This window comes from Ailuropoda melanoleuca, chromosome X (genome assembly GCF_002007445.2).
Source record: "Ailuropoda melanoleuca isolate Jingjing chromosome X, ASM200744v2, whole genome shotgun sequence".
NCBI lineage: Eukaryota > Metazoa > Chordata > Mammalia > Carnivora > Ursidae > Ailuropoda > Ailuropoda melanoleuca.
In genome coordinates this window covers 944,439-960,288 of record NC_048238.1, presented here as the reverse complement: position 1 = coordinate 960,288, position 15,850 = coordinate 944,439, and the positions used below count along the sequence as shown (strand labels likewise).

At 55.5% G+C, this 15,850-nt stretch overlaps 1 protein-coding gene across 1 annotated transcript; it reads right to left on the bottom strand.

Annotated features, from left to right (window-relative positions):
* Positions 1-6: 6 nt before the first annotated feature.
* Positions 7-10,973, bottom strand: LOC105238364 (granulocyte-macrophage colony-stimulating factor receptor subunit alpha-like). The gene is made up of 8 exons (XM_034649750.1): positions 10,709-10,973; positions 10,322-10,506; positions 8,040-8,173; positions 5,893-5,916; positions 3,738-3,873; positions 2,303-2,396; positions 1,849-1,930; positions 7-431 (listed from the first exon to the last, which is right to left on the bottom strand). Exons 3-8 carry the CDS (start codon positions 8,142-8,144, stop codon positions 354-356), a joined length of 519 nt encoding a protein of 172 aa, XP_034505641.1. The 5' UTR covers positions 8,145-8,173; positions 10,322-10,506; positions 10,709-10,973; the 3' UTR covers positions 7-353.
* Positions 10,974-15,850: the final 4,877 nt, after the last annotated feature.

Here is a 15,850-nt window from a genome sequence, read left to right as displayed (position 1 = left end):
GGAATGACCGGTGGACAAGTCCACGTGGACGTTCTCGCCCGTTTTCCGGTTGCTTCTGAGCCTGGAGGACCAACACACAGGGCCTGGGGTGCATGCCAGCCACTCTCCACGTCCCTGAGCGCTTGCTTTGTGCTTCAGAGACACGGACCGACAGACGGCTAGCATCCCACGCAGCCCGCCCGCGTGGACATGAGCAGAGAGCCAGAAAGCCGTGCTGCTGGGTTTCGGGTGGCGGTGTTGTAGGTCAGGTGAGAAACCTTTCCCAGACGTGAGGGGACGATGCAGATACGTGACATTTTCAGGAGTAGCAGGGGCAGGGGGTGAGGCACAATTTCCGCTTGTCCCCACGGCAGTCACGACATTTCCTCCACCATGAGGACGTCCTCGGGTTCCTGGGAGCCCGGCGGCAGGCGGCCCGCCTCCCAGGCGACCTGGGAGAGAGAAGACGGGGAGCATTGAGACCATCCATGCGCAAGACCGTGACTGTACCCCCAGGAAAGCCTCAGTGCAGGGCCGCATGCCTCCCCGTGGCGGAAAGGTGGAGACCACCCCCCTCCCTCCGGTGCACCGATGCGTAAATAAACGTGGATCGCTCAGAAGAACGCAGAAGGTCACTCAGCCACGAACAGGGGCACAGGTCTGGCAGCTGCTGCCCCGTGGCCGGACCGTGAACGCACAACACTCTGGGGGAGAAGCAGACACGCTGGACCTCACAGCATGGGACCCCCCTCCTTGATCTGCATTGCCCACAACAGGCAAATCCACAGACAGAACGTGGACATGTGCTCACCGGAGCTGGGCAGGGAATGCAGCTGACGGCTCATAGGGACGGGGTCTCCACTGCAGATGCCCCAACAGCCACCTTGCCCACGCAAGCCGCCCCAGCCCCCCTGCATGCAGGGGTGATGCCCCATGTGGCAGGTCCCCCTTGGAGGACACAGCTCCCTCCAGTCTGGACGGTGGTGGCCGCGGGGAGTCCAGTGGATGGGTGCTTCAGGACTCAGGGAGGCCACCCCAATATAAGAGGGGAGACCCCGGCCAGCCTGAGGCTGAGAATCATGCTTCTAGCTGGGACATCATGGGAGGGGTCCCTTCCTGCCGACGGTAAAATACGGATCCTGACATTGGCCTCTTAGTTGCATTTCCTAGACCGCACGTTGGAGAAGAAGGTCCTATAAGGGGTCCAGGGACCACTTGTCCTGGTCAGAGTGTGAGCTGTAGACGGGACCCCAAGAAGTCGGGCTGACCCTAACTCAGCAACACCTTCCCGCTGGAACGCTGAGACCCACTGCAAAGCCCCCTGCAAAACCCCACAACCTCGCCCCAGTTTTACCCATGAACCTTAAACCCCACTGGAAGGGCAGCCAGGCCTTGTGGAAGCCCCAGGGGGAGTCGGAGGAGATGGGCTTCCCAAGGAAACAGCCTCAAGCCCAGAACCAGAGCCCCCGTGTTGGGGGGGTCCCTCTGCTCATTACCAGGCAGCACGCGGGGCTGAGGCACAAGGAAGGTCAGATGGGGCAGGGGCGCCACCTGGGGGAGGGTCCCTCACCCGAGAAACAGCCAGCGGCTGGGGCCAGGGGCTGTTTCTATCCTAAGCCCCATATTTTGGCTTTTGTGGTGAGTCCCCCCCCCAAGGAGTTTTGTGCTGAAAGCAGCTGGACCCCCGTGGCCCCGCCACTTCCTTGTGCCCCCCCCAGCCCTCCCCGGGGAACTGCACACCCGTTTTGGGTAGCACAGAAGACCCCTGCGCAACCACACTGCGCCCCCAGGGGCAGCCTCCATCTCCCTAGACTCAGAACCGGGAGCGGCTGCCCCCACCTCGGGGGAGATAGGGTCCCAGGCACTGACCTCCAGGGGCGGCGTAAAAGTCCCGGTGATTTCCTTCTTCACCTTGGGGATGCGGGGTAACAGCTTGTGCCTGACTGAGAACCTGCGAGGACAGGGACACGGTGAAGAGCCAGCGAGTGGGGCCGCGCACCACGAAGCCGCGGGCCCCCTTCTCTTCCGGCACCAACACAGTGCGCACGTTCCGCAGCCAGGCGGGGTCCGCACCGGCCAGACAGACGGACCGCGCCACTGTGGCTCTGTGGCCCTGGACAGATGTGGTTCGCGCAGCAGGAGACCCCCCACCCCATGGGCAGTGACTCCCCGTTCCTCCCCAGCCCTCAGCAACCTGGAATTCACGCCCCATTCTGGATTCTCCCTCCCCGGCCATGACGCAGGCACCCATCGGCTCCTACGCTGCGAGGCCTCGTGCGCCGGGGTTGGGGGGTGGGTCCTGGCGCCGGTGTTGGGGGCTCACCGTTTGCAGAGGCACATGAGGACCAGTGCGGGCACAGCCGTGGCTGCCACCACCACGCCGACCAGGACGCCGCGGAAATTCCGCTCCGGGACGCCTGGCGGGGAAGAGGAGCCGAGGGTCAGGAGGGCGCGTGCGCGGGAGCGGGTGGTCCTCACTGCGCACAACCACGGCCTCGGACCCTGTTACCCGACTATGGGTGGTGGGTATGCTGGGGGAAGCAGGGCTGGAGCGGAGGAAGAGAGACCGTCCAGAGGAGGTGGGAACACTGGCTGTGGAGTACGCACCCTCCCTCCGGTGCTATGACCACCCCGGCCCTCCTCTCCGTCCCCGTCTCCTCCACGCCCTGCTCACGAGAGAGCGCCCACCATATACTTTTGCACAAGGACGCAACTAGTACCGCGCAACTCATTCCTTCTTAATGGACGTTCACTTTCAACACGACGCGGCGTAGCCAAAGGAATGAATGCATAACTGTGAAACTCCAGGGTGAGACAGAGTTGTGTTTTCTATTGCCCTGGAGGCTTTCCTTGGGGGAACCCTGCCTTGACCTGTGTGGTCTGTGCAGCTTCTGCGAGCCACGAACCTGTTCTCCGGGAAGAACGAGCCCCACACGTGCGCTCAGGGCTCCTCTGGGACGGGGGTGCCAGCCTGGAGAGCTGTTAGGCATCCTGCTGGCGCATACTTAGAGCTCATGCCCTGTTGCTCCCCAGAGCGGATGTGTGGGACCCCTGAGGGGTGCACCGGCGGATGCCTGCCTTGTGGGGTTTCCGATGCCCCTGCAAGCAGGTGCGCTGAGAGGCCTCATGAGGGGTCCCCGAGAGCCCCGGAGAGCCGTAAAACCCTGCCTCTCTGTTCCTTGCCGCCAGTGCCGCTGCGTGATGGGAGCTGTCCTGTTGCAGACCCCTGGGTTTGGGATACCCCTCCGTGACCCCATAAAGGAGAGGGGGTGACAGGGCACCCAGGGGGATGGGCGGAGCACCCCTGAGCCCTGGCTGACTCCCCGGGGGGAGGAGGACACCCCTGGGTTGGAGGGTGGCCAGCAACCAGGGCCTTCCAGACACCTGAGCAGGGCTAAGGGAAGAGTAGCCCAAGGGGCTGGTGTCCTGTGGTTCAGTCTGGGGGTGCGTCCTCCTAGGGTGACCCCAGGAACACAGGAGGGGGTGCAGGGCAGCGGGACACGCTGCCGATGGTGTTTGGGCAGGGACTGCTCCGAGCCCCTCTACTGAGAGAGGCTGCAGTGAGCTCAAAGAATGCCCAAAAACGTAGGAACAGGACTTTATGGGAACAGGGCCATCACAGGGGCGATGAAGGGAAGGGTCCGAGATGAGTTGGCCTTGGATCCAATGGCAAGTGTCCTCGTAAGACCCAGAAAAGGAACCGCGCACGGGGACCCCAACGAATATCCCTCCGCGGCGCACAAGAGTGGGGCCCTCACCGATACGCAGCGTTGGGCTCCATTCGCTCCAGAGCTCGTTATACAGGTGGCGCACCCTCACCCGGATCGTGGTGTCGGGCCTGACGGCAGAACGGGGCATCACGTACACATTCGGATCTTGTCCCCTCTGGAAAACCTGGGAGAGAAGAGGGCACCGTCTGTGGCCGGTGTTGGTGAGGCGGCAGGTGGGAGGGTCCCCAGGAGTCTGAGCTCTGGGAGTCCGTGCAGGGACGATGCCCGATGCCCGGGGCTTCCGTCCATCTCTCTGGCCCCAAGCAGGGACCCTAAGGGGCCCTCCCTGGAAGGGTGGACTCCAGCCTGTCACCCACAAGCTGCGCCCACCCCTCGCGCAGAGTCCCTGTGCCCTCGGAAAGTGGCTTGCGGTTATCCCAAATCTACACACTGGCAGCCAGTGGGGGAAGGCAGGAGCCCCACTTGGCCTTGCAGTTTCTGGACTCTGAATCCGACATCCCTGTCTGGGCCTTTCCCCCCGGGGCCAAAAATGAGGCCAGCTCTGGGACTGGCCCCATGTGTCCGTCGGGATGAGGGCCACCTCTCTGGCCACCGCACCCAGGATGTGGACCCTGGTGTCCCGGGATGTGTGAGTCTGGAGAGGCCAGCAGAGTAAGACAGACCGGAAGACCAAGTGGTCAGCGAGGAAAAGGAGGCACGGCCTACAGGGTCCCCAGGGGAAGCCATGCATTTCCTCCCCCGGCATGACCCCGTGCAAATTCCCATCTCATCCAACCACATCCTGGGGCCTGAGCTGAGTGGGACACACAGAGTCCCTGCCTGGAGGCCGGTTCCAGAGCCCTTGGTGTTTCTTTGCAGCTTAGATATGAGGATGGGCAGTGACCCAAGTTTGCACAACCCTGAAACCCCGGGACATGTTCTCGACTGTTCCTTTCACCTCAAGGACCCCAGTTTCTTTTCAGGTGTCCACGGCGGAAGTATGTGGCCTTTACCAGCTGTGCTGCTCCTCTTAGACTCCGAGGATCCCATGCTACCTGCCCCCTCAGCCACCACAGCCCTGGGGCAGGTACCGGAGGGGCCCGCGTGGACCTAGGGAACTTCCAGGCCAGCCCATGCAGACGAAAGCTGAGGGCAACAGTAGGGATTCCCCCTGGTCCCCAAGGAGAGCCCCCTCGGCAGCGGGAAGCCACACGTGTTGCTTGTCCAGTGTCCATGGTGCACTGGGTCTCAGATGTCATCTGAGCCTCAGATGGGGCCCAGAGAGGACACCTATCTCCCCAAGGCTGGCCTCCGGGGGCATCTTCACACTGCACTCAACCCTCTTTGCACTTGTCCTGGCCGCTGCAAGTGTGGTCCATGGCAGCATCCCATCAGCGCGTAACACCTGCAGGAACTCAGGTGATGGATGAGAGAGCGTCTGAGAGGTGGGGGGTTGCTGCTGCCCTTGAAAGGGTACAAGGTACGCTCATCTCTGTGCAAGTGTCCTGGGGCCGCAGTGACCAATGACTACATACCCCACGGCTTAAAACCACAGAAACCTATTCTTCTCCAACTCTGGATACCAGAGTCTGAGATCCAGGCGGGGCAGGACCCCTGAGATCCAGGGGGGGCAGGGCTGTGCTCCCCACGAAGGCTCCAGGGGAGGGTCCTTTCTGCCTCTTCCAGCTTCTGGGCTCCACGTGTCCCTGGGCTCGTGTCCACATCCCTCCCATCTCTGCCTCTGTCCTCACGTGGCTTCTCCCCTGTGTCTCCTCTTCTGTCCCTTACAAGGACACCTGCCACTGGATTTAGGGCAGCCCTGATCCAGGACGGGCTCATGTCAGATCCTTCCCTTATATTTGCAAAGACTCTGTTTCCAAATAAGACCCCATGCTGAGCTTCTGGGCAGACATGAATTTTTGCAGGAAGCTGTTCAATTCACAACAATCTTTGAACTGAAAAGGTCCAAGGAGGTGAGTCTGGAGGAAAGACGTTGCTCTGTCCACGGAGTGGACAATGACCAGCGGCTTGAGTTGAGTCAGAGGCTTTCAAGAAAACACAGCTTCTGAATCCGAGACTAAGAGCCCGACGGCCACAAAGGGGCTCATTGGGACCCCACAGCTGAGGTGATCAGTGGACACTGATGTTTGATGGGCCTTTGGGCCCACACAGAGGAGTCACAGAGAAAGCAAGGGATACTTACGGGCTTTGCCTTGGAGGAGCTGCCCTGTAAAGAAGGAAAGATTGTTAGTATCTGTGTTTTCGGCCCTATTATGCAAATGTGGGAACCCACCTGGAACCCCAGAAGTGGTATGAAGAAGCCTTCTCAGAGCTTCCCTTATCTGCCAAATCCCCTATTTCCTCTCCTTCTAGAAGCTTTTCCTTTCCCTTTCCCGTCCTGCTTGTTAGGTAGGTAAACCCCTGACTTGAGCTCTTCAAGGGTCACTTCTTCTGTAAGCTCTCACATGCCTATGAATACCTTTTGCCTCCCCCTGCCCCTCCCGTTCATCGCCCTTTTATTTAATTTGCAGCCCCCAGGTACGGGACCTAAGAGGGTAGACGGACAGTTGTTCCTCCTGAACACAAAGTTTCCTTCTTGTGAATGTATCTCTGGCTGGTGAGTTTGCTCGCGGGATATTCACTAGGGGTGAGAAGTCACCTACAGTAACGTTTCGTGCTGCATCAGTGAACGTTGCAATGTCTAGCAAGGACTGAGCGTCTCATTGACCCTCCTCTTTCTCCATCATTTAGCGAGGCTCTGCGGAGAAAGCCAGAGGGGAGCTCGCTACCGAAGGCTGGCTGCTCCTGGTGGTCCCGGCGCCTGGGGCTTGACATGCACGGGACGCTCAGGGCTGCACACCTGTGTGAGGTCGCCTGTGTTACCTGCCTGAGGTCACCTGTGTGGAATCAGTGTGAGGTCGGCTGTGCATAGTTCCTTGTGCAAGGTCATCTGTGTGAGGTCACTCATGTGCGGTCACGTGCATGCAGTTACCTGTGAGGTCACCTGTGTGATGTGACTCACAGGAGCTCTGGGGAGGAGGATGCCGGCAGGCAGGGCCAGACTCTGCAGACTCTCGTCGGCCGCATCCGGGGCCCTGACTCTAACCCAAGACCCACACCCAGCCTCGCAGGGTTTTCAGGGCAGAAGGGACACAACCTAGTTTCTGTTTTGAACGATGCCCACGGCTGAGCGGTACGCACCTGGGCTGGGTAGGGCAGGCGGTATTTTGGCTACAGAACGGTCGTGCCTATGGAGAAGGACCCAGCCCTTGGGGTTGGAGGGAGAGCTTGCAGGCAGACACAGCAGTATGTGCAAAGGCCCTGCGGTCTGGGGTGCTAGGGACCGAATCCCCGGAGCAGTCTTCCCCGTCTGCTCTGGGATTGGGGTGCAGGTGGAGGCCCCAGGCCATGGGGAAATGGAGCTGCCGAGTGTCTGGTGGAAAGTCCCCGACTTCCAGGAGGCAGGGACGCATCCAGATCTCAGGTTCCAAGCTCTGTCAGCACAAGTGGGTTGAAGGGACGGGGAGCAGGTGGGAGAGCTGAAGATTCGGGGAAGCACCCGGTGCACCTGCTGTGAGCCAGCCATTCCCAGCCCATTTTCACATTTAGTTTCAAAAAGGTCACGGAAGGGGTTGCATTCTGTAGGGTCAAAACTCTGCTATTCTGGAAAAGGCAGCTCATGGGAACAGCAAAGACGTCATGGGTCTCGAGGGGTTGGGGGCAAGGCAACGAGCGGGTGGAGCACAGGGGATTTTTAGGGCCACGGGACTACCCTGTACGGCCCTATAACAATGCATCTGTGCTGCTGTGTTTTTGTCCGAACCCACAGAATGAGCACCACCAGGATCAAATCCTACTGCACACGACAGAGTGAGTGACGCACGGGAGCCAACGCACGTTCACGGATTCCGACAAATGCACCGTCTGGTGGGGATGCCGATAATGGGGTGGACCGTGCATGTGTGCACGCAAGGGGGTGTGGGGGACACCCTTTTACCTTCCCCTCAGTTGTGCTATAAACCTAAAACAATTCTAAAAAACAGACACTATTTCGGGGCTCCCTGGCTGGCTCAGTCCGAGGACCGTGTGACCCACGATCTCGGGGTCCCGCGTTCGAGTCCCACGTTATGCATAGAGATTATTTTAAAAAATAAAAATAAAGAAGTGGATTTCCTGGGGGAGAAAAAAAGGAATGATCTGCCCATTGAGGGCAAAGACAGGGTACAGGTACTCGCAGAGAACAATTTTCGGGAGCAGAGGTGAACGCCCGTGAGCTGGGATTGAGCTCTGCACGAGAAAACGGGACTGAACACGGTTTGGAGGTCGCTCACTGGGGTCGGGGGTTCTTACCGCTGTTTGGATGTCCAGCTCATAATATAAGACGTGACTCGAAAGGTCATATCTGATCGCGGGGTTCTCCCACCGGATAATGCGATGTGATCCGTTGTAGGACATCGTGATGTTTGCTGGAGGGTCATACTTTTCTATGGAAAACAAAACAGTAACAACAAGAAAAAATCGTCACGAACAGCCCGGCAGGTTTTAAATCTGCAATGCAGAGGGGCCAACTGGGGGGGGGGGTCCTGGTGGGATGAGCCTGGGTAGGAACGTGTCCCGTGATTCTTTTTCTGCAGGATTAAAGAGAATGCACACTGGGCTTGGAAAGGAAGAGCTCCAGCCAGTGGAGGGTGCATGCAGGGGGCTGTCCCCTCCATGGTGCACGCCACCCCTCCTGGCTGCGTACCCGCCCTCCGCGTCCACGCTGCAAATTGCTGGGACCCCATGCAGAGAAGCCAGAAGACGAGCATGTCCTCCTTCTTTGTGCATCATTTCCGGGACACCCTACTACCCCGGGGACCTAAGGCACCCGGGGTCTGCATGCACCCTACAAAGCCGGTTGAGTGTTGGTCCTCCCAAAAGCATCCGAATGCTCGGCTGAGTCAAACACTCCAACCGGTCCCCCAGACGGTTTCTCTACAACCGGACGCCATGAGGACACGGCTTGAGGACCCCTTCATTCGATGCAGGATGCAGACTGTGTTCCAGGTTATTTGCAGACGTGCAGAGTGGCCAAAGGAAAAAAAAAAAAAAAAGGGATTCACCCACTTTACGCCGAACACGGCAATGCTGTCTGTGCTCTGGTTTCTTTTTTTTTTTTTCTTTTTTTTTTTTAAAGATTTTATTTATTTAATTGACAGAGATAGAGACAGCCAGTGAGAGAGGGAACACAAGCAGGGGGAGTGGGAGAGGAAGAAGCAGGCTCACAGCAGAGGAGCCTGACGTGGGGCTCGATCCCATAGCCGGGATCACGCCCTGAGCCGAAGGCAGACGCTTAACCGCTGTGCCACCCAGGCGCCCCTGTGCTCTGGTTTCTGCTCTCAGATCGCAAACCAGTGCCCTTCCCGTGGCCTGTCGAGTGTGGTGTTGCTCCCGCTTTTGTGCTTTGGGTTGGCGATTTCACCGTTTAAAACGGCCCCCAAGCATACAGCTAGAATGCTCTCTGATGTGCACGAAGGGGACAGGAATGTCACCTCCAATATAGGACACTTTGGCACATGGGTTATTTGCAACTGAAGGCAATTGAGAATCACGAATACAGAAAGAAGACTTCTTGGAGCCTCCCTTATTTGACTAAAATCAGAAATTTCTGAGAAATTACGATTGCCGTGGATCTCGTCTCTGGGGACGTTTTCTGTCCGTGAAAGTCGGCACCAGGATGAATCTGGAAGGACAAACCTTACTAAATAACCCTCTGTCCCATTAGTTACTTTCCCTATATATTTACCACCTCTAAAGGCACAAGTCCGTTTTTAACTCCACAACTAATTGCTTTTTAATTAAAATGGCATATAAGTAAAAAACTACAAATAAGTTGATTTAATTTTAATTTATTTAACTTTAATTTTAAAAATAAAAAAATTAAAAAATAAATGGGATATAAGTTCCTGAGTCTAACCACTTCTTTGGTTTTTCATTTCTTTTCTATGAAGCCCTCCCTCCATGCATATCAAACTTAAAAATTAAAATTACGTTTGTATGCTTTTTTCCTACTGCTATAGATTTTCTCAGTTTAATTTGCAAGCCCCGCTTACAGAACCTAAGAGGCTAGAGGAAAATTTTTTCTTCTTTTGCATTCCTACACACAAGAAGGCCATGATGTGCCTCCTGGAGAAAATGCACGCTTTAGATAAGCATTCTTCAGGCTTCAGGTATAGGGCTGTGGGCCTTGCATTCACTGTTAATTCATTAGCAATGTACGTTACGTACAATGTCTTGAAACAGAAACACACATAAAACATGACGAACCCTGCATCCCACCCCGGCAGCCATGAAAAGTCAGGATTTGCAAATTCAGGATTTGCAGGCAGTTGACAAAAATCAGCAAAAATGGATACGTGATGTGAACACATGCCTCTCCTGCATGCCACCCCAAGGGGACAGTCGGGACCACCGTGCCCGTCTCTGTCTCTGTTTCCCAGATCCCGAGCACAGATCCTGGACCTCGCTCAGGCTGGTCCTGAGCCCAGCGCCGTGTCCCACACGGCAGGTGCGAGCTCGGATGAATGAAGCCAGCTCTCCTGGGTGGGGGTGGGGTGGGGGGGGGAGAACACACGTCCGAGGGAGCCTCTTACCGATTTTATAGGCTTCAAATGGAACAAAGTCCAAAAATGGGATTGCCGTCTCACTGCTGGTCCCGTTCACCAGGAAGAAGTAATTGTCCGTACGCTGGGGTTTACCGAGTTCATCGAAATGGCAGCCCACGCGTGTCCCCGCGGGGTCCACGACGTAGTGGGCGCACTCCGCCTCGTCCTCGTGCCTGTCGTGTGCAAAAGGGAAGCGGGAACACCCTGATATTGGGCGACGTTATCAACAAGGAAATCTCCCCAACCCAGAAAACCCTCTAAAGAAAACAAGACAAATCCGTCCCCGAATAAGCACAAAACCAGAGGGGAATACGCGTCCCAGAAACATGGTATCGACGGGGAAGGATCCCGCCTTTTACAGGACGAAGCCCTTACCACCCGTTCCGTGCACGACAAAATTGCAAAACTGTGGATTTCCTCCTCTCTTTAGGACGCGCAAATCCTTCTTTCCTCCCGGGGTTCTGTGATTTTGTGACATTTTGGGGAGGCGTCCCTGGGGGCCCCACGGCTCGCTTGGCATTACCCGTGACGATCCCCGCAGAGATCCCAGGTAGCGGAAGGAAGGCGCCCGGCTTACAAGGAGGCCCACCAGAAAAGCTGATAGCGCACGTCGGCGGGGGCGCGGGGGCCGGGCGCCCAGCTGCAGTTCATGAAGCGGACGTTGTAAATGACGCAGGAGAAGTTCACGGCCCCGGAACCTTCCCTGCCTGGGAAGGAAGACACCAACCGACAGCCTCGGGCGCTGCACGGTCACCCACCGCCCCTGAGGGGTGACAAGGGTGCCCGTCTAGGCGGCGGGACCCGAGAGCTCACCAGCGCAGGGGACCTCACCTGGGTTCACAAAAGGCAGGACTTTCTGGGACACCACCCCGTCACAGGTGACCTTCACGGTCAGGTTGGCCCCCCGATGAAGCACGCGGTTACGGAAGATGCAGAAGGATGTGTTGTCCTCTCTGACCTGCAAAGGGCACCGTAAAGACCCTAACATCACCCACGCTTTGGGCTCCCCTGGACCCGACTCCATCCCGGGAGAGTTCCACAGCGGCGGGGCGTCCCCGGAAAGGACCTCCCAGTCCTGGATCGAATATCACCTGGACCCCTTCCGAGTCCCGTTGCCCACGAGGGCTTGTGCCTGGCCCGCAGAGCCCAGCTTTTGCAAAGAATCCCGCTCAATCAGTTATTGGGAATCCCCCCACCCCTCGTGCTCTAGGGGGTTCGGAACACGTCACCCCAAAGAGGCCATTTGGGCACAAAGATTCTTTGGAGCTGAAGGCAAGCAAGAAACAGCAGGTGCACACACACACGAAAGCTCTCTGTCCTCCCATCTGCCTAAAACCGGGGCACACATTCCCTTTTCGGAAGGCGCCACGCACCCCATCTGCCCGTCTGTCCGACCGGGAAGGGCAGAGTGGATCTCTCCAGGGGACACAGTTCTAGACACCCGCCAGCCCCGAGATGGACCGCAATCCGCAGGACAAACTTTGCTGAAACCTCCCATTTGTTCCCCCAAATGATCACCTTCCTCGGCTACGCTCAGAACTCAGGTCCACGACCTGCGGGAAACGTACCCGTTGCCCGTAATAACCAGCCCGCACGTCCTGCTACGTGAGACACGCAGGAGACCGCTATCCCTGCAATAATGCAAAGAGCTCCTCATCGGCCACAATGGCCAGGACTTGAGTAACACCAACGGTGTCCTGAATTCTGTCCCGGATTCCGATATGGTGTAAGGATTATTCTGAGCCGGAACCAACTGAGAACCAACAGATACAGAAGGAAACCTTCCTGGAGCTTCTCTTATCGGAGTAACAGCGGAAACTTCTAGAAACATGCATGACACGAGTCCCTCTCTCTGGGGGATGTTTTAGGACGTTAAAGAAGACAGAAATTCGGCACCAAGACGGACCTGTACAAACAAACCTACTAACACAAACATTGTCTTTCAATAGTGTCCCTCAAACATCTATCTTCCCTAAATTTGCTGACCCTGGCAGCCTCAAACTCTTTTCCTGCCGCTTGTCACATGTGCACGATGTAGGTGCTCTTTGTGAAAAATGGCATACAAACGCTCAGATCTAACCTTGGGGGCATTTTCGTCTGTTAATCGAGACACCTGCCTCCTGCCACCTGAAATTTTTAACAGCATCTAGAAAGTGCATGCCTTTGCTCAGTTAATCTGTCTTCTGTCAGTCTAATTTGCAGAGCCCCGTCACCGAACTTAAGGGTATAGATGCAAGCGGTGTTGCTTGCCTGCACCACGATAATGTTTTCCCACTTCTCTTTGTGACTCTGAGGTTCTACCAAAGGGAAGAGCTGGTGGCCAACACCCTGGCTGGAGCCTCGTTTGTCCTCCTTTGGGTGGTGTTGGTTTACATGATTAATTGCGCACGCATTTTATTAATGCTTATGTGGTAATGTAGCTGTTTTGTCATTGTGGGGAGGCTCTCGGGGTTGGGGGGATGGATTTTGTGTTTAATTCCGTTTCCCCAACAAGTGTCACCAGGGATAGAAGGGGGTGAGTGGCCACAGCGCCTGTGGGAGGGGGCGGGACAGTGGGGGAGACCAGATGCATGAGCATTCCTGAGAACCCAGCCAGGCCTGCACTCAGGAGTCTGCCCTCCCGCATGCCCTCTGGAAGGAGATTCTGGAAGCACCCAGGTGACCTGGCCCTTACAAGACCCCGGGTTGCTGCCCTCATTTAAAGAAAAGCAATGCGGTCCCAAATCGGGAAATGATTCTGCTGTAGGAAATAACAGGGTTTTTTTTTTTTTCCTAGAAATGGAAGTAGGACACATTCCATTTCTGAGTCTATAGAAACCCTTTCTTGTGGAAAGGTTTTGCTCCAGAAAACAAAACAAACAAAAAACCCCCAAAACAAGAGCAAAAAACAGTTGCTTGGGAACCCTAAAACTAAAGAAAACACGTATTTTGAAACAAGGATGATCGGCAAAGACCTAGAAGGAGCAGGGGCAGCCCCAAAGCCCTTTGTTAGAGGAACACCGTAGGAATTACAGGGACGCCAGAGAGCCCCTGAAAACATCCAGGCAGGAAAATCTGGGATTTACATAAAAATCGGGAGATTGACAGCCTTAAAACGCCGACCAGGGGGCCGCCAGGGGGCAACTCATTCAGAGGCTTTGGGGGGGGAAATGTTGGAAAAGAAGTTTCAATACTGCCGAGCCTGTTTGTGACCAAGATGAGGAGAAAAGCACGTTCTTAGATAATCAGGGGTTCACAAAAATGTCCCAGTTGTGCATTATAAGCGTGAATACAAATCTAAAAAAATAATTAAAAAAATATATATGCGCATATGACATGTTCTCTCGTTCTAGAAAGGACGCAAAATGCCTCTCAATTCTTGCTCATTTGCATTCCCTTTAGAAAACGGGCAACTAACTGTACCAGGTCTCCCCGGAGACGTGTGCAAATCTCTTTAAAAGCCAAAGGAGCTGGGGCCGGTTCTGGGTCGCAGCGGTGTCGGTCGTGGGGCCTGGGAGCCTCTGTACCTGGACTGTCCGTTAGAGGGTCCTGCCGCCTGTGTCTGTGGGAACAATGTCCCGCTTGTCTGAAAGATGGGACTTTTTATATAATAATAATAATAAAATTAAAAAAAATAAAAGATGGGACTTTGACGTTTCCCTTGGATCGGGACCGAGAACGGGTATAACCCCGGTTGTATCTGGCAGGATAGGCAAGGTCCCTCCCGTCTCTGCCACGTCTGCGCGCACTGCCCGCGAGCGCCTGTCCCGGGTTCCTGCTGATTTCAGTGATAGACCCTGTTCTTGCTCCCGGACCCGTGTGGGCCTTCTGGGCGGACGGGGGATTTTGCTTGACTCATTGACGTATTCCTACATCTATTTCTGTATTGCTCTGCCTTTAACTTTTTGCAAATTTGCTTGTAATTTTACTTTTGTATTGTGGTCACGTAGGCGTAACCATGAAACGGACTATGTCGGTCCCTTTTAGGCATGCACGTCAGGGGCATTGGACGCCTTTGCTATGTTGTGCAAACACTACATCTAGTTCCAGAACATTCGCATCCCCCCCCCAGTAGACGTCACCCCTTTACCCCAGCCCCTGGCCAAACACTGCCTGACCTTCTTGTAACAGGATTTGTCTATCCCTAAGGCTTCATATAAGTGCGCCTTCCGCGGCTGCTTTCTCAGACACAGTTGCAAAGTTCATACGGGTTGTAGCAAGTGTCGACCTGCCTTCCTTTCATTGCACGGCGGCCTGGGACTATTTATTTCTAATCCTTTTTCCCCTTCCGTGGCATCTTCCCTGAGCGCCCCGACATGGGGTGGGGGCCGGGGGCGGGGGGGATGAGGAACTGGAAAAAATGGGCAAGGCAACCACGTGGAGGGAAAAAAAAAAGTCAGCAGACCAGCATCCTGTTTATGAAATCCCAGATTCCACGGGCGCTGGGCGGCCAGGCGGGCGGTCGTGTGGGCTCACTGCCCATGTGGCCAGTCAGGTGGAGTTGGACCAGGGGGGGTCATTATATACACTCATATTTCCTCAAGTTCAAAACGTAGGAAAATTAATTCAGAGCATCAAGGATTTCCGCTGTGTCGGTGCCAAATCTCGTGCTGAAAGCCAGAGGCAGCCTCCCGGGCTCCCGGGAGGTCCTCAGGCTGCAAACAGGCTCCCCTATTCTGACCCCCAACCGGCTGTTTCTGGGGTAGGGGTCGCTAAGGAAGGAATAAAGCACAGAACTTCTAGGCATGCCTTCAAGGGTCGAAGCAACCCACGCCTATCCCTGTCTTCCCTGCAAGCGAGCATCTTTGTGCAGACTCAACGGAAAACCCGAAATCCCAGGGAGAAAGTCTGCAGCCACGTTTTCTGAGTCTGCAAAAAGAAAACACCCCAGTCAACTGCCAACTTCAAACAGAGAAACAAAAAACTCAAAGTCAGACTATTTAAAAAACAGAATGATGTTTCCCCAAAGGAAGTCTTGGGACCGGAGGAAATTAAATCACTACGTGCAGGCCGTGGTTTAAGATAAAAGTGGCCCCAGGGGGCAGCCCAGCGCGGGCCCCATTCCAGCTCCTTTACTTTCCAACCAGCAGGAAGGACTCCTCCACTCGGTTAATTTAAAACACTAGAACCTCTCTCTGCAAAAGAGCTAGCTTTTTTTTTTTTTCCCCGCCTTTTTCCTGCAAGAGAAAACCCTTAAAACAAGTCTGCTCAGAGCCCATGGAAGGAAATGAACCAGAGATCAATAGCACAGAAAACTTCCATAGGCAAAAACGGACGCCCTTTAAGAACAAATAGACTCAATTTCATGTCATCGGCAGAGCTCGGACCCAAGACCATTAGAAGGATATTTTATTTTATTCAAAGATTTTATTTATTTATTTGAGAGAGAGAGAGCATGAACAGGGGGAGAGAGAAGCAGGCTCCCCACGGAGCAGGGATCCCGACGGGGGACTCGATCCCAGGACCCTGAGATCATGACCTGAGCCGAAGGCAGACGCTTCACTACTGAGTCACCCAGGTGCCCCTCAGAGGGTATTT